General features: G+C 41.0%; 1 protein-coding gene across 1 annotated transcript in view; it reads right to left on the bottom strand.

Annotated features, from left to right (window-relative positions):
• EPB41L4A (erythrocyte membrane protein band 4.1 like 4A) overlaps positions 1-25,170 on the bottom strand; it is a 117,782-nt gene extending 92,612 nt beyond the window's left edge. The window contains exon 1 of the mRNA XM_064736236.1: positions 24,541-25,170. Within this exon, the coding sequence (XP_064592306.1) occupies positions 24,541-24,639 (99 nt within the window). The 5' untranslated portion in view covers positions 24,640-25,170. The remainder of the gene's footprint in view (positions 1-24,540) is intronic.
• Between the last annotated feature and the right edge of the window lie 558 nt (positions 25,171-25,728).

Raw genomic sequence — 25,728 nt, 5'->3', positions numbered from 1 at the left:
AATGGGAAAAGCCAGTTATTGGTGAAAATCACCTGAACCTCCTGGTAAGACAAACTCTCTGAAAACATGCATTCTAACAACTGCAAAGGTTGAGTTCATCTATGGCAAGGAAATACACCAATTTTATGAAGTAAGGTTTGTGTACTGACAAGCTGAAGCTCTGAATGGAATTTGGGCATCACTGGGAATAAGCAAGTGAACCTGAGATCACAGTGATGCAGTTATTAAGCAAGGGCAGGGAGAGAATACAACAACCCCATGAACTTCAGTTCCTATTCCTGTAGGAAGATGGCAATACTTTAATATAATTGAAGAAATGTAACGAATTCTCTTCTGGTTCTACACTTCAAGAAATAAAACTCGTTCAGATGGGGATTTTTAAAAAACAAATGGATAAATTCTGGAAATCTTGCCATTTGGGAGGTGTCAAACAATGTTGAAATATCCAGTGTATTAGAAAGAGATTAAAGGTGATTTGTTCTGTGCCTCCCAGTATCAAAACAAGGAAGGCCTCTGATAGAGGGCAAAAGGCAAGAGTTTAAGAGCAAAAGGCAGAGAAAACTGAAATGGATAAAAGATATCTGCACAATTTCACAGTAAATATTAAAAAGAATTAACAGTGACAATAACAAAAATAACATGTCAAACAACCTAACAGGTGATACAGTAACAGTAACAATTTTAAACTTTACATTCTCATCACTGCCTTTTTAAAAACTGAGCACAAATTTCTGGAGAGGCAATACTGCATATACCTAAATTTTCACCAGTTAAGGAAGAAGAGAATGATTTCTGGGTCAGGACTGTTAACAGGATATCGCCAATATTAAACATCCACTGTAGTGACCAATCACAGCTGCAGTGGAGGATGTGGGGCTGTTTCCAAACATGTCAGAAGAATGTATATTTCAAAGCCTGGACACTTGACTCACATGTTTGTGTTTCCAGTTCAGAGCACTGCCAGAAGAAGGGCTCACTGCCATTGAAGTTCTCCATAATCCTCCTTTAGGAATTGCCATGCTAAGGATTCAGATTATCATGTTGGAGGGGGATGGCTCAGGGCAGCACAATTCTGAAGCCAAAGACTCCTGTGGTGGAGTGGTTAATTTCTGTTTTTTGTTGTTTTTCTTTTTCCGTCCAGAGGGGTGAAAAGACACTATTGGCTGGTAAAACTCCCCATAAATTAAAGTACCGCCTCTGGTGGTACCCAGATTTTCTCACTGTATCAGGGAGCAGCCAAACTTACAGAAACCTCCATGGTTCTCTCCTGAGAAAGCTTAAGCTAAATTTTACATGAAACATAAAACATCTGTTAGGCTTTATCTTACAGGTATACTGCATAATATCAGACAAAGTAGGGGTGATTATTCAGTAAATACAATAGGACCCTTTTTCCCCCTGTGTCACTTCAATACCAGATGCAATTCCCTATTTCCAAGAAGATACATCCCTTCATTAGTCGTTTTGTTTACAGCAAGAAAACAGTCCTGGATTCAAACACTGATGGATAAAAAGTGCTCTCAAAAAGCAAGTACAATGTGAAAGGGTTGGAAAAATTATTTCTATATTCAACTACAATCGCTATGTCAATAACAATACTGAAGCTCTGGGATTCATTAAGTGAATGGCAAAATAATAGCACAAACATGACAGCAGCTCAAGAAAGCAGTAATTTCATTTCAGGTATAAAGGAATATTCTAATCTATTTTGTTGAAAAGAAGATGAATGCCAATTTTTAAGCACTTAGCTTTCTTGCTGTGCTTTTGCCAGACAGGCTGCTCTGTCATATCTGTCTCTGCAGGTTTATGAAACTGTATAAGACAGTAAAAATGAGCTAAAGTATGGGCAGTTTTACATAATGATTGCTGCAAATTTGAAGCTGCATTGAAATTAGCACTTAAAGCAGAAACAAAGTCCTTTTCCTTCACAGATGATAGGTGGGTTTTACCTCAATTGGCACAATCTGCCATAAAAGGCACTGCCTTTTCCTTCTTATAGATGCTGCTTTTTAAAGAATGAAAAGAATTACTGAATTAGATGAAATAAACAGGTTCAATTTCTGAGCTGATATTCTCATACTTTATCCTCTCTGATGAGTTTTAGTGTCTGTATTCCATTCACATTTATTTACCTCTGTCCGACCTGAAACCAAAAATTCCTTGTTCGTGGTAACTTTTGTAAGTCATACATAAAGCACTCTGAGATCTACATTGTCACACTTTGACTTCCCTATGCAAGCCACACGTGCAACTTAACTTGTCACAACTGATGTGATCTAGACCAGAAATAGATAATGGGTACTTAAAAACTGCAGTTCAGTTCTTCCTTCTCAGGGTCTTTCTGGGTCACTGCGACCCCGAGATTGTTAAAAGTCTCTTTTCCCAGCCCAGGGGCGTGAAGAATGAGTTGGAGATCTTCAGTTCTTGGTCTCAAGGCTGTTTATTGCGTCTTATCTATAAAAATTTTCTCCTGCCCTGCCGAGGTGCATCCAGTAGGACAGTTCCAGGCACACTGCCTGCTCCTGGGGCAGTGTTATGTCTCTATACTAAGAACTACGTATACAATGTTTACAATTACTTTCTACTACCTATCAGCTATGTTAGACAGTGAGCTTCTAGTCTAAACCAATCTAAAACTGCCAACATCACAGCAGAAGATGGAGGCCGAGAAGACAAAGGAGAAAGGCTGGACATGCACAGATCCCTCCATCTTGCCTCCTGAACCCCCATACCAAAAACCCTAAAATCTACTTTTCCACCTCGTGATAACTTCACTATTATTCTGCCTAAAGTGTTGTGGCTTGATGATCTTCATATAAGGCTGGTAATTAGCTCCACGGGTCATAATCAAGCCCACAGGTGTTTTGAGCTCCGTGCCAGGGCTTCTGAACCCCCTGGCAGGGGTCTTGGCCATCCTGGACAGCCAGAGGGATGTTCTGGGTTCCCACACTTCCTTTCAAAAAGAAGTGAAGGAAGAACTGCCAGAAGGAGAATGGATTTTGTTTAAAACTGGATGGAAACCAACTGTACAAAAACTATTTCGATTCGTTAGTGGGGGTGGCTTCGTCAACAGACCTCAGATCTAAATTTGCTTTCAAATTTTGAAAGGACTCAGATGAAGAATACCCTTCTTCTGGATCTCTCTGGCTGAGTGAGAGAGAAAATGAGCTCTTGCTTCAAAGCCATGTATCTGAGACCAAAACATCCCTAAGCTGTACTGAAAGCAGTTGTGCATTAGGCTTCATGTACTGATAAGCAACATAAGATACAGCAGTAAATATCTGCTTTCAACACAGTAGAGCAACAAAAAGAAAAAAAAAAATCAACCCTACAGTCTGTTTTCTTAAAGTAATCCTTTTTTTCCTGCATAAAAGAAAGAAGATAGGTAGCAACTGGAAAGATGTCCCAGGGGCCCCAGCTAGGAAGCAGAAGAGAGCCAAAAATGCATTAAATGGAGGCACAGTAAAAGAGCAAAAACTGTTAGAAGGAGAGAGCACAGCTCCTTTCTTTCTCACACTCCAAACACTGCGCCCTCTGTGAAAGAAACAAACACCTTCTCCTGCCTAACAGGGAGGGCAGCACAAACATCTGCCTTCAGGGAGCAGCACATGAGCTTTGCATGTCCCCCTTGCCCCATCCACCCACTCTCACCCCTTCTGAGACTCCAGTTGGGAGCTGCTGCTTCTGCAGAACCATCACCTGATCATGCACGACGAGATGAGAAAGAGCCTGCCTAACAAGCCTATACAAGCAACCACAGAGAGAGGACAAAAAAAAAGCCCTACACTCAAAACACCTCATAAAAACAGAATAAAAGGGAAAAGTAAAAAGAGAGCAAGGATGAAATAGGAACCAAAAGGCAATCAAAGTGTGCTGCTAAAATGCTCAAAGAATTGCCTGTCAGACATCAATTTATTGTGCAGGTTTATCCATATCTGGTTTTAAAACGTGATTTTTACCTCCCCTTGGGTACTGTGTGAAAGGCTAATTACAGAACACTCCCAGGCAGGTGAAGTATACAGAACACAACCTCGATTTGCTTTATATTTCCATCATACTATGTATCACCTACAAGACAAAAAATCCCATGCCTTCTGCAGTCCCTGCCTACTCCAAGGCTGTTGCACAGGTGAAAGGATAAGATGTCTCAGTGTTTCACAAACAGAATACAGGGCAGAGTAATTTGTGAGAAATTAACTAGAAACAGAGGCTTTTCAGCAGCCCCAGTTGGCCGAAGTAGGGATAAAGGAAAACATTTAATTGCTCCGCCAGAAAGTTACTAACATGCTGGTAACCACACATAATCTCCAAAATTATTTGAAATAGACCCAGACATGCTGTTGAGATTTGTTGTTTATTCACTTCTAAAAATTGGCTAATTCTGTTGAGTTTGTGGCACTGTGAGAAGCATACCTGGCTTTATGAAACCATGACTGGCACCCCACAGTCGTGTCAAGACAGATTATTTCCACAGTGATGCTCCACAAAACCTGTCATGAACCAGAACTGTAATTCTGCTGTTTTCTTCACAAGCCCACAAACTACTTAAAAGTCCAGACAACAGCTATAAACCCTCTTCTAAACACAGTACTAGTGAAAGCTTTGGGAATATTCAGGTTGTATCCAAAGGATTTCTATTCTGGCCTCACTTCAGCTCAGAACAGCACCATACACAAGCAAAGCACCAAAACACACCTGCCTGACTCAGACAATGCAAACACCCTTCAGGAAACCAAAATGAAAAGAGCTCTTTGCTATAGGAGATTTGCTACTCCCTGCTTTGGTGTCACTGGGACAATTAACTCTGTCTCCACTGACCTGATTTCCCTGGTACATTTTCTGTCCCATACCACAGGCACAAACCCCTGGACGTGCAGATCAACATCAACAATGCACAGCTGGAATCACAGAATCACAGAAGGGTGAGGTTGGAAGGAGACACATCTGGTCAAGCTGCCCTGTTCAAGCAGGGTCATCCCAGGGTTGTGCCCAGATTCTGGAATATCCCCAGTGAGGGAGAACCCACAGCCTCTCTGGGCAGTCTGTTCAGTGTTCAGTCACTGCACAGTGAAGAAGTTCTTCCCCATGCTCAGGCAAAACTTCCTGGAACATTTTCAAACTCCATAAGTTTAATGAAGAGCCAGGGAAATCTACAAAGCCATGTGAAATAGGAAATAAGCCATGAGGAAACCATACCTAAAAGTCCCTCCCTTATGTTTTCAGGAAAATATACCCAGAAATCCGAAAAAATACACTACTTTTAAGATTTTAAAAGGTAGGCTAAGTATGTGTGTTCACATGATCAGATAATATAATAAATTGTGGGGGCTTATGTTAATACTGTATTTACATGTTAAATTAGTTTTCGTGACAAAAGTTATTGAGACATGAAGCAAATATTATGAGATATGTGTGTGCAAAATCTCCTCTAAAATGAAAAGATTCCACTGAACACCAGTGGTTTGAAATTTTTACCACCAATTCCTGTTCTACTAGAACATTTTTGTTGTTTTTTAAATTGTCTTAATATCTTGAGAAAATTGCACACACACACACATTTTTTCCAGGCCCTTGTCAAGGTCTTTTTCAACAAAGGAGAAAGTGATAAAAGTTGACCTTTAGTCTTTTGAAATCAGTGGAAAATGTGAGATTTAACTAAGCTGTCTGTATAAAGATCCAATTACAATTCCTTGAATTTACCAGCAAAGGTGACAGATAGTGTACATCACATGGACAACACAAATTTCTCCCCATTGCAACTCACAAAAATTCTAAGCACCTTCTGCTCTTTCACAAGAGGTTCAAAGCCCTCTTGCAAACTTTTAGGAATGGCAGCTCAGCAGTTCTTCAGCACACTTGTACTTTTCAGCCACCACTCTCCCGGAAAAAGAGTCTGGTCTTTTAATTACTTTTTTAGGTAGACAGATAGATAGAGAGATCCCAGCATAAATTACATTTGTACTTTTTATGTGCTGTATACTCTTCTATATAAAGGATATAAACTTTTTTTTAAGGCATTTTTACACTGTGTGTTTGTTTTCTTTTTTTTTAGTCTATTTAAGGCTAATCTTTTCAGTAACTACTCAGTAAAATAAAATAGTTACAAAACCATGCAGGTGATTTGCACAGAACGTATCCAGATGCCTAAAAACCCTGAAAATTCATTTTCACAGTTAATATTTACTCAACGTTTTAGATATCCAGCTATGCAATTTAATCTTGTTCACTATAATCTCAAACCCACTCACGTTCTACAAACAGAGAGATAATGAATTTTTTTTTGTAACTAATTTGTCTGCTGAACTTTAAAGTGAAACTTGCTCTTGTTGATAACAGCCTACTGCAACACGAAGGTGAGGTTAAAGGTTAATATGGGAAAAAGAAAATAATCACATTTTTTTCTGTTATCTGACAACGTTATGACAAAACAATATTACACATTTTAGGATCTTCTATGATGGATGATAAGCCTATTCAGAAGGCTGCAGAGAATAATTCCCGATGCAATAAAAACCAGTGCTCTTAGCACAGGTACAATGCATTGCAGCAACACTTTTGATTTGTAAACTCTTGCAATGATATCCCAATTCCTAATGCATGTGTGGTTGCATTAAATCTGCCATCAAGGGAGATGAAAGTCAATACTGAGCCTGGCTATAAATCGCAAAGTTAAATAAATGCATGAAGCAGGCAAGTAACACTGAAAATGTACTGGTGATAGCATATAATCCATGGATGTGCCTTTTTATTTTTATTTAAAGAAACAGCAGCTCCACTGTGGACAAGGAATCAATTCCTACACATCAGCACAAACATTTTTAATAACAACTCCCCAAACATGGCATATATTAAGGGAGTAAGGCAAGAAGTGTAGATTTAAAAGCAATTATTAAAGTATTTCTGATGCAGAAGAGTGGGAAAAGAAAAAATTAACAGGTTGAATGAATTGTGACCTCAGTTTATCATGTTACACTGTATTCTGTAATTATTTATTGCATTTACTATTCATACACACTGTTCAGTGAAAGAGGATGATAAAACTCTTTCCAGCAAGATGAAAAATAAACTTATCTTTTGTAAATTAATTAGGGCAACTAAATTTCATTTTAAATATTCCTATTTTGCTCATCCAAGTAACAGTTTTGCAAAAGATGCAGAGGCATTCATATCTCTGACTAACAAACTGCAGAGTTGCCCTGAGAGGGCCTTCAGAGAAGGTCCTTGATAAAACTTACTGACTTTAGCCACAAGTCCTTGTGCCTGTCTTTCCAATTACAGGGCATGGCATTGCAGCATTCAAACTCCTCACTGTGGGCATGAGGGAGCATTTGAAGGAAGACAGCAGGTTCATTCCTTCTCTGCACACCACACAGCCTCAACAGGAGAGTCTCAGCAATTCCCCGCTGGGGGCTCCTCACTTGGAAGGAAGCTGGTGGGCTTCGATCCAAGAGATCCAGCTCCCACACCCTCCTGCCCACAGCACCTTGGCAGGGTGGGAAAGGGAGTGGCTGGGACCTGCCCTGTTCCTGTGTTCCTGTGGCACACAGCTCCTCAGGGACCACTGCCAACTGGAGTAAATTAAAGTAGACCTCAGGCTACCTTACACAGGGCTGGGACAAGTCAGGAGAGGAGAAACACGCAGCTGTAATCAGGATAAACTTCAAGAAGCACTCTTTTCATCAAAGACGTTTCCTCTTAATTTTGTTGAGCAATTAGAGTTTTACAAAGGTCTGCTTAGCCTATCTCTATCCTACCTGTCTCCACAGCCAGGCTTACAACTACCAACAATTCTAGGCTGGAAGAAGCCTGAATGGGAAGGAACACCTGTGCTGTGTCATTCCTATTTCTACTGCACTTGGGATTCCTGGATCTTAAAAAAAAGGTGCCAGAGTTAAAAATTCAAGTGCAATACTACCAGTGCTGCTATCCCACTCCCCCAGCCCAGAGAGTGCATCAGGTGTGTAACTCAAAACAGGCCATTCCTGACTCCATGAATCTCAGCAAGCCAAGGGCCAAAGTGGAAACAAACATCAACTGCTACAGTAAAGTTCTACAGGTCTTCAGTAAAACTGAACCTAGTAACAGTGGAAAATATTGATTCAATGTACTTTTTCTGTTTCTGTGATTTTGCTGCCTGCATAGCAGTCGGTGAGAAACGTGGTTAATGGTTAATGTCATTTCCAGTTTCAGTCTAATTCTTCACTGTCAGAAGCATGAGCACAAAGACCCCGGAGCACACATGAAAGGTCAGAACTGATCTAATAGGAAGCCATTAGAAATGGCTTCTTCAGAGCCTGAGACCAGAACGCAAATAGTGATGACTTCACTTGAAGGAAATTCCAAAAAAAATCACAGAATCTTTTAGGTTGCAAAAGATCTCCAAGATTATCAACTCCAAACTCTGACCAATCTAGATCATACCATGTAAAGCCCTGTCCAGTCATTTCTTGAACACCTCCAGGGATGGGGACTTCACTACATCCCTGGGCAGCCCACTCCAATGCTTGAACAATGTTTTCATGAAGAAATTCTGCCTGATGTCCAACGTTGGGACAGCTTCAGGCTATGTCCTCTTGTCCTGTTGCTAGATGCCTGGAAGCAGAGGAATCTTCTAAAAAACATGAATTTTCTAAAAATCATGAACTTTCTAAAATCTTTCTAAAATCATGGAGTTTACCCCTGGAAAGTAAATGCATAAGCATTTTAAAATGGGAAGGGACACTGGATGCAACAGTGTAGTGGAAATTATAAATACTGGATGCATAAGCCAGCAAACTTAAATTTTAAAATTAATTCTGGAGAGAAAAATCTGTCCACAGCTGTAGGCTTTTTTTAAGGGGAGAAGGGCCAGGAAGTTGGCACAGATGGTGGGTGAGGTTTGTTTGCGTATTTTTTGCTCGGCTTCTGTTTTGTGGGTTTGTATTAAGTCAACTCTTTCTCTTTTAGTTAAAAAAAAATCCAGATATTTCCTTCAACACATTTCCAATCTTCAGGGTCCTCTTAGATCTTCTAACAAAGAAGTGTATGACAACTTGTATGTGGAATAAGGATCTGTATCTGATAACATCAATTGTAATTAAAATATATGTTTCATACTGCAGTGCTTATTTCCCCTCATGCCACTTGCCCCTCCTGCTTTATTACTGTCACCATGATTTAGAGATGAGACACAAAAAGGGATGCTAAAATACTGTAGTTCCCTGTGGCACGGATTGTAAAAGATACTAATTGCTAATCCCTGACTCCCAAAACATAAAGCCAAAATAGTGAACCAGCCAAACAAACAAAAGAAATGTTTTCCCATTCCCCCCTTTTTAAGTGCAGAGATATGAAGCCCAGATTGTCCCAAGTGCTGGTAGAAAAAGAACTGTACTCTGCTCATTCACATGCCATCTCTAGTCTTTGGCCAACAGACCAATGCTCCCAGCAAGGAAACAACAGATCAAGAAGAACTATTCAAGAAAGGCAAGAGGAAACTGCAAAACAGTGAGGACATACTACAGGAACAAAGGTTAAGGTTCCTGGGGTTACTCAGAAACACTGAGGGTGAGAGAAGGCATCTAAGGTAAAACAAACCAAAATCCAGATATTTTCCTTAGGTACATGGTTAGGAGAGATGGTGGTGGAAGAGGTCGGCACCCAATTTAATGCTCTGTACTCGGGTAACCTCCTCCACCCTGGCTGTCAGACAATTGCCTGGGTGTCTGCCTCTGCTCAAACTGAAAGCTTCCAGCATCTCCGAGCATCAAGTCTCCTAATGTTCTATAAAAAAGCATGTGGAAAAAGGTTAAGGACCAAATGTACTCTGTGCACAGACCCATGGAAGTCAGAAAAACATGAAAGTAGATTAACTGAAAACAAACGTGACCCTGACGAGATGTCAGGGAAAGCTTGCTACTACAAGAGTAACAAAGGACTGCAGCTGAGCTCCTGGGAGGCTCCTTTAGTTGGGGTTTTCAAAAACAGATCACACTAAAAGAACCTGTAAAGAATGAGCCATATCATTGTGACCATGCCCTCATGTAATGTCATTCACTGTACACTGACTATATATCCTCCTCATCTGATTCCCTCCTGTCCCTGTTGTCCAACAGAGGCAATCCTGGCCATTGAGAAATGATGACTTTACCTTCAAGGGGGGGAAAAAAAATCATAGCACTTGCTTTAATTCCGAGCTTCCTCACAGAAATATGCAGGCTTACTGGTTTTAGGAGTCAGCAGGGTTCATGCTTTTAAGCTCCTCTCTGCAGCCATGACAACAGAAAGTTTATTTCAAATGAAAGCAAGAAAGAAATTCAAGACTTTGCATTTACAAAAACACCAAAGTGAAATCTACTGTAAGAATCAGACTGAAGCATTGCAGATTTGAACCTCCCAGAGAAATCAGAGCCCTTCAAGATACGAAAGCTGAACCACCACAACCACCCTGAGTGAAGGCTCTTAGCCAACAGCAAATAAAAGGTAATGCAACTAAATCCTCTTAGTGCAATCTAAAATAAACTGAATTACTAAATATTTGCTATTCATGCATATGGACAGCTACCAGACTGAACACTTAACAGTTTGATCACATGTCCAAACCTTTCCATAGAAACTTGTAAGAATCAGCGGAGCCTGCAAATACTGCACACAAGTAAAATACTTAGATATTGTAATCCGTCTGGAGAACTGAATTTCAGATAGGGTAACACACTGACCTGAATCACAGAACTTTCAGCTCAATGTCACCACCTAAACAACCCTATGACAGCCAGACCTTCCTTCTGAAGCAATTCTTCTGTGTGAACAAATGGGGCAAACATTTCTTTGTCTCAGCAGCAGCTGTTCCTTAAATCTGTTAAGTCCGCAGCCTCAACAGAATAAAATTCTCTATCTTCTGTTTCTAGCATTGAGTAAGAAAATGCCAGCTCACACAGCTGAGATGCTGCTCCCCAGTCTCAGCTTCTGGGTCAAGCTCTCATACAGCAGGTATCTTGATTTAAGTAACACCGTTCTCCTGATATTTACTCTGTAACCATTAATTCAGTCCTGAGAGGTTTTCAGATTTGCCTGAGACCCCAGTACAATCTTTAAAAAGGACTTTTGAAAGACTCTTATGCAAGCACCTAAATAGTTCTGAAAATAAGTTCCAACGCCTGTGTCCTCTGTGTACAATTGCAATCCTGCCTATGATTATGTGACACATGATAATTCCCACTGAAACTGGCAGGCTCTTCCTCACCAAGGTCAGATCCTTCCAATTTCTTCATTTTATTATGCATAATTTTCTTCTGTTTGATCTGCACTTTATTTGCATTGATAAACTATTGCTTAAATGAAATCTGAGATAATTCAAGACAGGAGAGTATTCTTTCCTCCTTTTGTAGCAGAACATGTGTGAGATGACTAAACTCCAACAACCGACTTGACTTATTTTGGCTTAAACAAGTGTCATTGGAGGATATCATTCCCCCCTGAAACAAGAGCCAAAATCCAGAACAAATCCCTGTTTAAAATAATGTGTTCTAAGCAGATCCAGCTTCCTATCTAAATGAGGTAGATCAAGGAAAAACAATCACAACAATCATCTCTTATGACGTGGTTCAGTAAGTCTGTTATTTCACCCAAACACTGCTTCTGCTATTTTTTAGTGTAATTATATATATAAATATGTTTCAAGGTGTTTTAACCTTGTCCAACATATTCCTCTGCCCACAAGGAAGTAACTTATGTTACATGAGCCCTATCACAATGCATACTCAAACAGACTACAGGTGGACTGTATTTTATTTTCCCTATGAAAGCAGATCCAGTTAGTCAAATACCATTTCTGCATGCAGGGAAACACTTGAGGTTTCGGGGCTCAGCAGTCTGGCAGGAGTGATGGATAATCAAAGGGGTTCAATAGATTTTGGGTAGACTTTGATAAGGTCAATACTCACTGTGAAATTACCAGTTAGGCTTTCATCAGATGCGCTACCTTTGCAGCTTTGTGTTAGAGATGCTTAAAATTTTAGGGCCTAGAAATCTTCTTCCATTCCCTCTGCTTCTGGAATCACAGTGTACCTCCCTCCCACATGTTATGCAGTAGGAAACAGCTGTACACTTGAAAAATAACCTAAAATTATATGTACTAAGAACACTGGAGTATCAACTAATTGAGTCAAAGGCATTGTTTAATTAAATGTTCAGTTCCTCCTTCCAGACTGAAAATTATGCAAGGATTCCTCTCTGTGTACTTACAAGAACCACTACTGCAATTTCCTTTAAATCACACTTCTGGTTCTCCCCTGCTTCAGACTTTAAAGAGCAAACAAAACCTAGCTTTTCCCTACGTTATTATATTTCCCCCTTTTTTTCAAGCCTGTACTGAATAGAAAAAGCCTGTGTTAGGCCAATCAGGTTTCCTCTCCCCTGTAACTGTTCCTAACCAACTTCAAAATGTGAGTACATTTGTATGCACAGTGAACTCCCCAGCAAACAGCTGCTTCTTAAAGGCACTGTACACTGTCCTACCTCCTGTAATTTGCTGCTCAAGTACATTACTTCGCTTCATTTTCTGTACACTCAGAAATCAACGTTCAAAATTCAATTACACTGCAATTTCTTCAGTTCAAGTGATTTTTCTTATCCCATATTCCTTCTGTATGCAAGAAAAGGAATATGAATCACAGCAAGCTTGAAAAACAAGATAATAAGCAGCATCGTGTTAGATGCTCTTCATCTTATAGATAATAATACCAAGTCCATCTGCTCTATGTGGTTAGATTAGGTAGAAAAAAATGCATATTAAGATGAAGAGCCTTTAATCCACAGTAGGGAAAGAAACTCTGCCACTTTCAATAGAATTGTGTGAATCCGCTGGTGGATTAGATACAAACAGAGTGTAATCACCTCAGGCTGGGCATGGAGATGGGCAGTGCACACATTTATGTAGCTTTCAGAGAAGTGAACGCTGTAATGAACACTGACTTGTACTTTTGTAACTTTTCAAGTGAATGCTTATACCTTAGTACAGCAGGCACAAAAAATCTGTCTGGTTTGAATTCTCTTCAAGGTAAGACACACAGCAGGATTACCTAATACTAAAGAAAAAATCACCTTTCAATTTTTGAGTTTCTTTGGGGGCACTATTTGTCTACGAAAAGTTCCAAGTAAATGTTCTCAAAGGGAGGGCTCTATAAGCACACTTTGTCTGTATGTCACACACAGCCGCAGAAATATTTCTGTGTGTTGCCCTACTGCAAATCTACTGCAAATCTTCTACCCTGATCTTTCTAAAACTCATGAACAAAACCAAAAATTAGCACAAATAAACTAATTAATTAGTTAATTAATGAATATCAAGATCATTGAAAGTGTCATGATCTGAGATACAGACTAAGCATCAGGAAAAAGAAAATGTATCTAAAACAAAAAACTGGGTTTGATTCATTTTCAGCCAACTCAGTGGAAGTGGTTTAACTCCCTCCCAAATCAAACCTTCCTCTCAACAAAATACATCAAGCTGGAGTCAAGCTCTCCTGCAGGACTTCTGCCTGCTTCTGGAGTTTTTCCATGCCACAGGAAAAAATTTCAGCTTTCACAAAACTACAAACACTACAAAAAAAGATTTAAAACAACAACAGTACTTAGAACTATCTTGTTTTGGACATTTTATAGATTACTCTCCCCAAACAACTTCATTTAGCTAAGGCCCCTCCAATTTCTGTTGGAGAGACACACACACATAATACCAAAACTAAACCTAGTATTTTTTCTGATCATTTGTTCTGACTTCTGTTCACCTGTTCCCAAAGCAGCAGATATCATAAACAAACATGGTAAGCATTGCAGTTTTCCTTTAAACAAAGATTTCAGGAGACAGTTCATGAAACCTGGTTTTGTAGAAGATTTTTTCCAGGAAAAAAGAAACAAAAGAATAAAGATACAGACATGGAAACATCAAACATGGCTTTCATGCTCTAAATGGATAGAGCTGAATACCTGTGAAAGGCCAAGGATGATTAAGAAAAAGATTTGACTTCTGTTAAAAAGGTAGAAATTTTTCATGTTTATTTTATGTTAATAACATCTGTCACCTTCATCCAAGAAATTACACTCTTTCTTTCAAGTAAATTTTCATTTATTAATTGAACCTGCTCACAGAAAAATTGGGTTCAATTTGGCTTCTGTTGAAATTGGTGCCAAAGCACTTCAAAACACGTCATCAACTGTGAAATTAAAACCAGGTACAAAATTTCAAGTATTCTCCAATCCAGGAAGGACAGTGGTAACTCATTATTGCTTTCACAGGAAAAGAAAAAGAAACATTATTACTAAATGGTGGTCGAAGAAAGAAAATTGGCTTTTGCAAGAGCTGCTTTGAGGCACTAAAGACACAGATAAAGGAACCTCAAGGCCAAGAATATTTTCTTAGTAAATCTCATTCATCCCAACCTGGAGCACTGAGAGAGCGCCAGAACACTCCCCATTTTTGGAGAAAGATGGTTCAGTCAGAGGTGATTGTAAAGGCATTATAATTTGCCTACATTAAGGCATTTGTTAAGAACAAAAGGATAAGAATAAATGTGGTAGATACCCTTTGAAGGATACCAGAAACTTTTGTTTCCCACAGCTTTAGAGTTTGCTGTGTTCCAGAAGAAGGATGCACACACTGAAAAGAGAACTGAAGTGTTCAGCCAACTTATGTTCTGTACACAAAAAGAAAAGATGATACTTTTAGAAAGTAAAAAAATAATAAAGTGAAGAATACAGCTGAAGAATCTGACATCACTTCAAAGTAGGGGGAAAATATTTGATCTTTTCAACATAAGGGCTTTATTCCCGAAAGTGTTATTAAAAAAACATTTTTAATGTTTTTCCTCCTCCTTCCCCTTTTCCTCCTCCAGTTCCTCCTTCTCTACCCAAAGTAGCCAATGGAAATTACATCTAAAATGCTGGGGGCAGGTCAGGCCAGGACATTCACACACCTCATCAAAAGGTTCCTCTACAAAGTCTTGTGGCTTTCTCCCCTTCCTTCAGAAAGCGAATGGCAATACAAAAAAGTTTGTTTGTTGCAAGACTATTCTGTCCATTTGCAACTCTCCTTCATTTCCCCAGGAACTTTTTCTCCTGATCACCTCTACTGAACTTCAGCTACCTCTCTCCTGTGGTCCCTCCTGAGATGTCCTAATTTGCTCTGAAGGGAGATCCAGGCACAGGTTTCAGGATTATCTGCTGTCTTGTCCCCTCCGAGGCACCCCAACACATATCACCCACCCCTTAACTGCCATGGTATGACAACCAGAATTATGAGAGTCTGACACTCAGCTTTCTTTCGTTCTGGCATATTAAATAAACAAACCAACCACACAGACAAAAGATTGCTGTCAGCCTGAAGCACACTTGAAAGGACCCCTGTGTAGGAGGTCTGGGCTCTGTGTGACACAGCTTGGAAGTGTCAGGCTGCAAGAAGCTCCATTGCACTCCTTCTCACTTCCCACAGCCACAGGAACCACAGGGAATGAGGATCTGAGGATTCCTCCATGGGAACAAATACTGAAGAAATGCTGGCAGTCATGGCCTTCCAGTCCCACTTGGTTCTGACACGTGACTTGCATTCCTTCCGATGTCCATGACGAGATTTCACCACTTTATAAATTACAGCCACCTTCTACACCCCAGCACACTCCACCTGCACGGAACCAGGGCAGAGGCAGGGCCTAGTGCAGCATTCCTCGGTATCTGGTGCTGGCCAAACAAAGCAAAAAAACTCATTTCAAAACAGGGAGTTTTGCAGGCAGTTTGAGGCACCCCTGAGAGAGATGTGGAGAATCTCCTTCCATGTTACCTATCACACCAGCACTGTGGGATTACCTCTTCTCACAAGGGCTGCTGAATCATTTGCTTCAAGTCCTGAGTCAGGGCTGAACTCACTCCTCATTAGTCTCCTATGCATTCCTCCTCATTTTTATAATTCTGAACTGTTAGCTCCACCAGTTTTCTGTGGTACTCACAAACAGCATAAAAAGAAAATTTACTTTCCCTTATGGTTCTCAATGTAGTCTTTTATAAAGAGAATACTTGCTCTGGTATTCTAAAGAGGGAAAAGAACAAAACCCCATTACATTCCTTCCAGCTACCATTTGTCCACGAAATAGGAAAGAAGTTTGTCACAATTCTTTTACACTGTGATCTGAATAAAACTGTGGAACCAAAGCAAGAACTGTATTTTTTTTCTCATATAGAATGTATTTTAAAAATTAATAATAAAATAAACTAGATATTCTATATAACACACAAGTATTATTATAGATAGAAAATATTTTCCAAAACACTACAAATAAACTCTTCTCAGACATAAATGAGAACTTTGAGTGAAATATATAGTATGTGGAAAACAAAAACCAGATCCAGTGGGTTTTGTTTGGATGAACTGTCTTCTGGATGAATTCTATAAGACAATCAAGTGCCTTTAGTTCTACAAAGTGTTAAATCATGTGCTAGCCTACATTAGTAGTCATGCCAAATTTTGCCACTAATTATATAGGGAAACTGCCATTTTCTGCCTTCCAAATTCTTTTAATGGAATTGACATACTGAAGGTCCTTCCTTTCCATTCCTAAAAGGCATTCTGTCTCTCATACAAACAAGAGAATTATTCTCCAGTGCACTCAGTTCTTACTTTCCTGAGAACACAGGAAAAGTATTGAAGTGCAGAGTGATTTATTATCAAACTGGCTCACTCAACCACAGAGAGATTCTACCCAAAACTTCAAGAACTACAGGAAGATAGACTGTGTTCTTCTCTGCTTTATGGACAACGAGTTGTAGTCTGCAGAGTTTAAAATGTAAATATTGACAAATGAATAAACACATCGCCATACAAATTAGATCCACTTTTCCTTTACATTAGTAACTACCCATTACTGTAATGACTTTATTATTTATCTTAAACGTAAGCAGGAGCAGTTGGATTTCACTGAATATAAAGTCTTCTGCTTGCTCTTGCCAACCAAATGACTAATGAAAGCTCCTGATAGGAGTGAGAGTTTGCCATTTGCAAACAAGACAGAATTAAAAAGAAACCATGAGGGGCAAGAGGAAAGAAAGGCTTCTCAAAAAGGAATCTTTACAGACCTCTGAGACATCTAACAACCAAACTTCAACATAAATACCCTAGTACTATAGGTTAATGGTACATTCAGCCCAATAGGGATTTCCATCTAGAATGATCAAAAATGTCTATGCAGGTATATTAAATTTTGGTTGTTACTTTCAATAAAGACAATTTGTATATCAATTCAAAGGAAGTTCTGAGGTGTCTTTTTCCTGCCTCTGGAAAGGTACTGCTAGAACTACCAGGTCTCTTCCCTTCACAGAAATCAATGTTTGTGGTCACAAGCCAAGGAGAGCAGATAAAGCATGTTTCCCACTTGGCAAAACAGGCAGGTTCCCCTCTTCATGCTGTAGCAAAACCAAAGGAGCAGAGCTCTCATTTTGCAATGTTTCTATTGGTTTTCCACTTCTGAATATTAGCACGGGTTGACCTCGAGGATGTCCTTTTGACCTTAGTGCCAGCAGTGCTCAGCCATCCACAACTCAGGATGCAATGGAAGAAGTGGGAACAAAAGTTCGATCAATACTGAAATGACAACCTTCATTTTAAACTCTGAAAATAAATCAGTATGCAGCAAGCAAAAGATCTGATCAGAAAGCAGCATCTAAATTGTGCATTTAAAAATGCAGTTCGCAAAATTAAACCCAGATACTGAAATGTGATTATTCACTTCCAAATACATCAGTTGTGAAAAAAGTTAAGGTAATATAGCTGATCTATCATTACAAAATTAAATACCCTTTGGGAAAATAAATGTTAAAAATATTTAAAAGACTAGCAAGTCCTCTCTCATCTTTCTAGCAAAAATGCAGATATTAATAATGATGCCATATGACCAATACCTAATTTCTCTTTTCCTCATATGTGTTCAATATCATCTTGAAAACAGATATTTTTACAGCATGAAGTGACATAAAATTTTAGCTTCTAGAAACATTCTCTTTCTGAAACACCTTTTCAATTCAGTCTCTTCAAGATTTCTCCCCATACAATGTGATGATTTTTTAGCAGTTTTCCTTTTTGAAGGAACGGATTGCAATTCTGCAGCTGAATTTTAGTTCAGAATTCTCAGGAACTAAAATTAATAACATATCAAGAGATGGTATTTAACTATACTAAAATATTTTAATATAAGAAATGCTTGATCCAAGGTACATAAATCCAAAACTGTACCAAAAAAAAGCAGCCTCATACTTTTCGTGTACCCTGGTCCTATTATGAAATTACTGCTCAGTGAAAACAGAAGAACAGACACCTCTGACAATATGATTGCTCAAACCTCAGGTTCACCAAGACATAACTCCATTTAGAAGTTAATGGATTTACTTCTTGTTGTCATGCTGGTTTCATTAATTTAGTTAAGTGAACCTAGGGAAAATAAAGTGTCTCATTGTTAATTTATTTTATGGTTATTCTGGGGGGTATTCAAGATCACTGGCCTCATCTGTAAAGATATTGTAAGAAGTTAGTAATCTATTTCAAATTTGTGACACAAATTTTTGTAGAGCAGTTAATAGCAGCGTTCATGAGCCATTTTGTTCCTTTCATTCTCAGTAAACTAGAATTGTGCATTGTTTCTACCCATTTCTGGAGGACTGAAATAGTTCAAAATTTCATATAAACCATTTGGTCCTCAGTGTGCAATCAGATGACCATTTTACACCCATGAAGGAACTTTAAGGAGCACCAGCACCTTTCTGATATGGAAGGGATTATCAGTAATGTACTTTTTTCTAACATTTTTTTTTGTTATTTTGCTACAGACAATGCTTAGATGCGGGGATTCAACAGCATTAAAGAAAAAAATTATTCAAACTTGGAACTTGATGATATTGTCTGTGTAGTTTTCCTTCTGCTATGCAAAATATGTACACATAGCAGAACTGTTGCTTTATAAAGAAAATATATTACAAGGTTGAAATGAGACTGAGATTGTGTCCTTTCAATCAACTCAATTTTTATTAACTATTCTTTTCAAATCAATATGCAGAATATCGAGAAGAATGGGCCTTGAAATATTTATCAATTAATTATTTCTTTATTAATCAATAGCAAAGAGGGCAGAGGAAAATATGATTAAATATGCTTGAACTCTGATTTTCAGTTTAGTAATTCCTATAGGTGGTGAAAATACCATAGGTAGAAAACAACTGCAATCTGCCTTTAAAAAGATTTTTCAGATTTCTGAAGTAGTGTAACAGAAAATTTTAGAAAACTGACAAAAAGATGGTTTCCTTTCCTAGAAAAATTTAGAAGAATAAACCAGCAGAAATCACTTGCATAAAGAATACATTCCACATTCACAGCACATTTTACCAATTTGATTTTAATGCTAACTCTCAGTTAAAATAAAATAAGTTCTTTCTATTCATTCTATTATGAAGGATTCTATTTCCTGCTATCAAATGAATCCATTAAGTATTTTCACTGGGAAAAAAAAATAGATCCCTGTCATTCCCGGGCTGACTCCTTGGTGTACCTCCAGGTAATAGAGCTTGATGTACAAGTGCACTTGTAAAAGTGTAAAATTGTATATTCTCTGTATGCACTGTATTTTAAAGACATGAAGTCTGGAACTATTTAGCTTCACTGGGGACTGAAAAAAAAAAATCAAACAAAACAAAAACAAAGGAAAAAGCAAACCAAAAAAACCCCAAACTGAACAAAAATGAAAAAAAAAAACCAAGCAAAAAACACACACACACAAAAAAAGGAAAAATACCATAATAATCCACAGAAAACTTTCTAAGAAATGATGCATTCACCTACTTCTGTAGATCATACTGAATCCTTTGGTCAATTTTTCCATAAGTATCTTCACAATATGTATAATATTCTGATGAACCCACTCATGGTTTTTACATGTCCAGTTAGTTAATACAGTTCTTAATATCAGTCACTCTCTGTTTCAGGTTTGCTTTTTTGCTTTGTTTTTTTTTGGGGGTTTTGGTTTGTTGTGTTGTTGTTGTTATTGTTATTTTGTTTGGGGGTTTTTTTGAGGTGAGGTCTAGGGGTTTTTTTAGCCATCCTTTTGCTAAATTCTCAGTAAATCATCAAGTAAATGGTATGATGGCCAGACTATCACTGGCCACCAGTGATAAATGGTACCACCTAATAAAATAATATTACAGAACATATACTTCTCCCAGGAATACCTTGTGTATCTTTCCTGTTCATCACTTCTCTTCTAATGAAATACTGCTGATGGCCCATCACACATGTCAATCTAAACAGAACATAAAAACTATGCTCAGAGAAGAATTTCAAGGAGCACTTCAAAAGTGCATTGACCAGATGGCTTAAGACTAATTAGAGAGCTTCTTCACTGCAAAAGTAGCTAATTTTTTTTTGAGATCTTTGTTCCAACCAAAGAGATGCAAACATGAGACACAGATGCTTCATAACATTTTTAGCTTCTTCAGGAGAGAAAAAACAAAACAAATATCTCCCTTAAATACTATTTTCAAGGTGGGGGAAAAAAGGGTTCTTAGGTTCCTGTAACACACACTTTTCAAGATGAGCACTGTTTATGAAAGAGCTGATAACCAATATGTTTCAAGACATTATTTTTAAGGGCCCACAGAGATTTTCCTTGATCTCCAGAAACAAATTTGTGCAATAAGGCACACCACTGTTTACAAGGACAATTACCTCAGTTCTCAATGGAGCCAAAATATGTAATGCCCACAACCCCTCAGTCAGGTATCGTGTCAAAAGACCTCTGACATGTCTCGCAACATCAACAGATGAGCTACAACTGGTGCTGTACCATAAAAACGCCTAAGTTATTGTTTAGTCTGTGTGAAGAGAAGACAAAGTAGCAGTCCTGGAAAAGGGATTATTTTCAGCTGGTAGTTCGTTCTTACCATATCTTTAGCAAAAACCCATTTCCTAACTGGAAACTTGAACATCCTTTTAAGAGGAAAAGCTGTCCCCATTTGAGGCCATGCGCGTTGACTAGAAAGCAGACAGAGATTGTGGCGAATAGCCTCTTCGATCCCAAAATTTCTGGGACTAACAACTGCTATCACTTTTTTATCTCAATGCATGTTAATGTACTATAAGGAAACATAAAAATTAAGATTATGAGACACCTGATAGCCTTTCCTGATTACCTAACTCTTATCAGCCTCCTGTAAGCCTCAGGGCTGGACACCCAGCTTACACATTTTCATAGAGCTGTGCTCTAACCTTAAACCACAAAGACAGAACAGAAAGGGAGATCAGCAACGCAGGACTGATACACTGATAACAGTAAAAAAAAAAAAAAAAAAAAAAAAAAAAAAAAAAAAAAAAAAAAAAACCTGAGAAGCAATAATTGATAATTGGTCTGAAGAAGAGTTCCTCACAAACCCCTCCAGACAGCATGGCCCGTGGCAGAATGGTCAGTTCTATCACCCCAATAGCAAAAGGAAGTTGTTTCCTTGTCATACAACCTTGAGAAAGCCATTTGACCTCTTTCCATCTCAGCTTCCCCACTTGGGAGCCAGAAGAAAACTAATCTTTTTCTTTCCCTAACAAGCTCTTTGAAGTCCACAGAGAAAAGTATCCCTAAATTGCACTCAAAGTCTCAGTCTTGTCAGCTCTGCTCATTGTTTCAATGTGAAGTACAATTTGAAGCCCACTGTAGAATGAAGAATGTGTCAATGAAATTGTAATTAAAAAATGTCATGTTTTGATAAGTAGAGCTGCTGCCAAGCATAACAAGTCAGAAATAACCACTATTAACCACAAAGTAAGCAATGCATCCTCAAAATTCACTGGCCACAAGTATCTACTTCATATCCAATTCCCTGAAGAAACAAACTTGCCTCGGACTCCTACAGGGCACTGCCTTCCACACTTCAAAACAAGTAGGTTTATACCCACTAATATCAAGCAAGTACACAGATTGCCAAAAGCTGTTGAGCTGTGGTTTTTATTTCTAACAGACATGCATTTGCTTGGGGGAAAATAAAAGAACAAAGTTGCTCCTGTAACAATTCAGGATATGTGAAAGAGGACCAAAAGTTTGTGTCCCATGTATCTCTGAACCAAATTAAAAGTGAAGATGACAAAAGGAAGATCCCATCCAGAATCTGTAGTTCTAAGGAAATGTTTTTTTTTTTTAATGTTAGTTTAAAATGAAACCTATATGAACTTTTACAAACTATACATATGTGCCAAAGCTGAAATGCCAATTAAAAAAAAATTTTAAAAAATTAAAAATAAAATTCTCTGCATTTACATGAGTGCATTTCAAAAGATTTAAAATAAAATATTTGTATTTCAAGGGTAAAGTACCAAATGACAAAGCGTGACAGAATATGACAAATTTTATGTTCTGTTTCACTAATAATTGATAACATAACATCCCAGGAAAGCTGTAGAATAACAACAGCAGCTGAAAATGACAGAAGCCAGGACTGTGTTGAAAAAGCCATTTCTGCCATCCTCCAGCTGTGAAGTGGAGCAGAGCACAAAGGTCCAGCTGAAGGCTCACCCAGCGAAAGGCAAAGCAGTGGCCACCCTTCAGCCGGGCAGGAGCTGCTCCTCACGCACAGCTGCACAAACACTCCTGCGGATACCGAGGCAAGGGAGGGCTCCATGGTTTAAAACACAGCCTGGGAGAGAGCTCTGCAGCTCCTCACCTTGGGTTTTCAAAGGCTCATGGAGCTACAGCACTGGGGTGTGGCTTCGCCGTGGACAAACTATATCTTAAAACAAAGAAAAGAAAAAGAAAACACAGAAGACAGGCTGCTACGAAAAGGGAGATTCTCCCTTCCCTAAGGTTTCCCACTGTGCAGTGTGAGTGCCTATGCCAAATTATTAATGAACTATTACTTTTCTCGTCAGATCCACACACTGTTCCAACTGATTCCATGACTGCTCTGTGGTTGAGTTTCAGACAGAGAAGGAGCAGGTAGAAGGGATGAAATATTTAGCATTATACCACATTCAGATCACACTAAGAATGGCAGGAAAACACACCCTTATCTTAAACTAGACAGTTCCCAAGACTGCAAGTCATGCATTCTTGGAAAGAAGTTACATCTTTCCCATGGGACATTAATTTTTATTAGACACTGCACAAACCCTTCACTTTCAGGTTTTAGCTTCATTAGACTAACCATCTTTGCAGATTATACTTTTAACATACTTCTGTGACTGCATGTTTACTGCACAAAAGCATGCATGATATACACACCCACATCTGCACATTGAAAGGTAAGGCTTTTCAGAAGTGTCTAAACTTAGACTTCAAAGACCCTGCACAGGGACTGAATTCCGGTGTCATTCCAGCATGATTTGCTTATTCCTCTGTGCTAAGCATGGATTTATGGGCCTATCTGCAGGCAGTTGATTCAGCAAAGCTTGATAATGCTGCATACACTTAGACCTAGTAATACCACTGATTATGGTTGAAAATATATTGTTAAATATAAATTCCCTCTCCCCACTACCCTCCTTCAGGTTCTCCTTTCCACAGTTGCTTCTCCAAGCTTCAATCATTCAAGCTAAAGCACAAAGGCATACAGAATTTTATTCTTTGGAAGTCTTAGGTAAAATCGGACAGCCCTTTCCAACAATAAATTTTAGAGGAACTAATTTCTTTCTTTGAATGTATTTTCTTTTTCTCAAATGTCTTTTGTTTGTTTGGTTGGTTTGGTTTTTTGTTCGTTTTTTTTTTTTTTTTTTCCTGATCCAACATTGAAACCACGTTCTTACGTTGCTAATAAATTCATGTCCGTGCTCTTCGAACAAGGACTTCAAGTGTCTGCGACATGCTATCAGTTGTCATCACGCTTAACCAAACAGGACCGAGTTAAGGGCCTTTAGAAAAATCTCAGTTTCCACAAGCTCTGTCAGGGCTCATTAGCGCTTGGCAGATGACTACTTTGAAGAGTTCGTCCCCGCCGAGCGTGCTGCAGCGGCGCAGGAGCTGTTCCCTGCGGCCGGGCCACGGGACACCGGGCTGGGGAGGCGGCTGGACCTTCGCCCTGCGCTCGGGAGCTGCTGCGCTCCCGCCCCGCTCCGCTGCCCCCGGCCTTTCCCGGGAGAGCGCGTCCCAGGCGGGCACGGCCCAAGGCAGAGGGAGCGGGGAATGACTCAACACGGGCGGGCAACACACCGTGCACACAGCCGCCTTCTCTTTTCTTGCTCGGGCAGGTACAGAACAATACCTCTGCGCCAAGCGTCCCGACTGCCCCGGGGTGGTCGGCACCTGCTCGTTTTAAGTCACTGTCTCGAGGTGAAGCCTTCCAGAGCACCGTCTACCCCACCGGCGAGCGTCACCCTGATCCATCTGTCCTTTGCGCGACCGTAAGCAAAGTTACGACGTTATTCCTCCCGAAACCCCTTTTTTTTTTCCGCCGCCGCTCCCTTCCCGGCTATCGCAGCGCAGTCGGGAGGCAGCCGCCGCTGGGCAGCCCCGCGGGCTCTCCCGCATCGCGACCCCGCAGCCCTGCCGGCGTGCTTACCTTGATGCCCTGCTGCTGTGTGGTCAGGGTCAGCTTGGACTCGTCCAGGAGCAAAACTTCGCAGTAAAATTCCTCCGGGACCGCGCAGAAACAGCCCATGCCTGCTGCGATGGCCGAAGACGGGGCGGGGAGGCGAGAAGAGCCCCGGGCGGCGCCGGAGAGGGGCTGAGGCGCAGCCGGGTCTGGGCCGCACCCGGCTCCGCGCCCCGGCTGCGCGGATGGAGCCCAGCGGCTGCTAGGGCGCAGCGCCCAGCCCCACGGGGCGGCCCGCCGCCATCCTGCCCAACAGCCTGGACGGGGCTGCCGGGCTCTCTCTCCGAGAAAGGGGGAAAAAAAAACCCGGCGGCTTTTTTAGGGAGGATCCCAGGGCACAGCCCGAGCCCGAGCCCGGCTGTCACGGCGGCTCCCCCACCGCTGCCGCCCCGGGGAGGTACCGAGCCGCCCACCCGCCTCGTCCTCCGCCCCGTCCGCGCACGATTCCGCGCCTCCCCTTTGTGTGCAGGAGCGGGGCCGGGGAAGCGCTCTCGGCTGCTGCAGCCGGGGCGTGGGGGTGGTCCCCGCCCGGCCAGCGCGTTCCCTTCCGCCGCGGAGCCTGCGAGCGGAGCGGGGCGGCGGCGGTGGCGGTGCCCGGCCGGCGATGCGCTGCTCCCCGGCTGCCCGCGGCCGTGCGGGGGGGCGCCGGCAGCGCTCGCCTCCTCCCCGTCGGGGGCGGAGGGATGGAGCGAAGAGAGACCCGGCGGTCGGGCAGCGCCGGCCGCCTCCTGCCGGCCGCCGGGCAGGACTCCCCCGGGGCGCCTCTGGGGCGGAGAGCGGCGGGCGGCTCCTGCCCGGCCCCGGCACCGCGCCGCATCCTGGCACGGCACCCACCGGCCTGCCTGCTCCGGGGCCGGGCAATGTCCCCTGCCCCGGCCCGCGCCCCGCGGTTGTCCCCGTCGCCACTGGGCACGGCTGCCCGTCCCGGCGGCCGCGGCCCCGCTCGCTCCCCGGGGCAGCACTGACCCCTGCGGGCTGCGCCGGCTCCGCGCCGGAGGGAGTCACATCGGAGCGGGTTTCGTCTCTGCGCTTGACACAGAAGCGCTTCAGGAGACACCACGAGTGAACGGTCCAGCAGAGGATGAATTTTTGAAAGTCCCCTAGATCGGAGGTCTATTCTCCATCGAGCTGTTGAATACTGTGCTTGCTACAGGT

This window comes from Zonotrichia leucophrys, chromosome Z (genome assembly GCF_028769735.1).
Source record: "Zonotrichia leucophrys gambelii isolate GWCS_2022_RI chromosome Z, RI_Zleu_2.0, whole genome shotgun sequence".
Taxonomy (NCBI): Eukaryota; Metazoa; Chordata; class Aves; order Passeriformes; family Passerellidae; genus Zonotrichia; species Zonotrichia leucophrys.
This window is presented reverse-complemented; position numbering and strand designations above follow the sequence as displayed.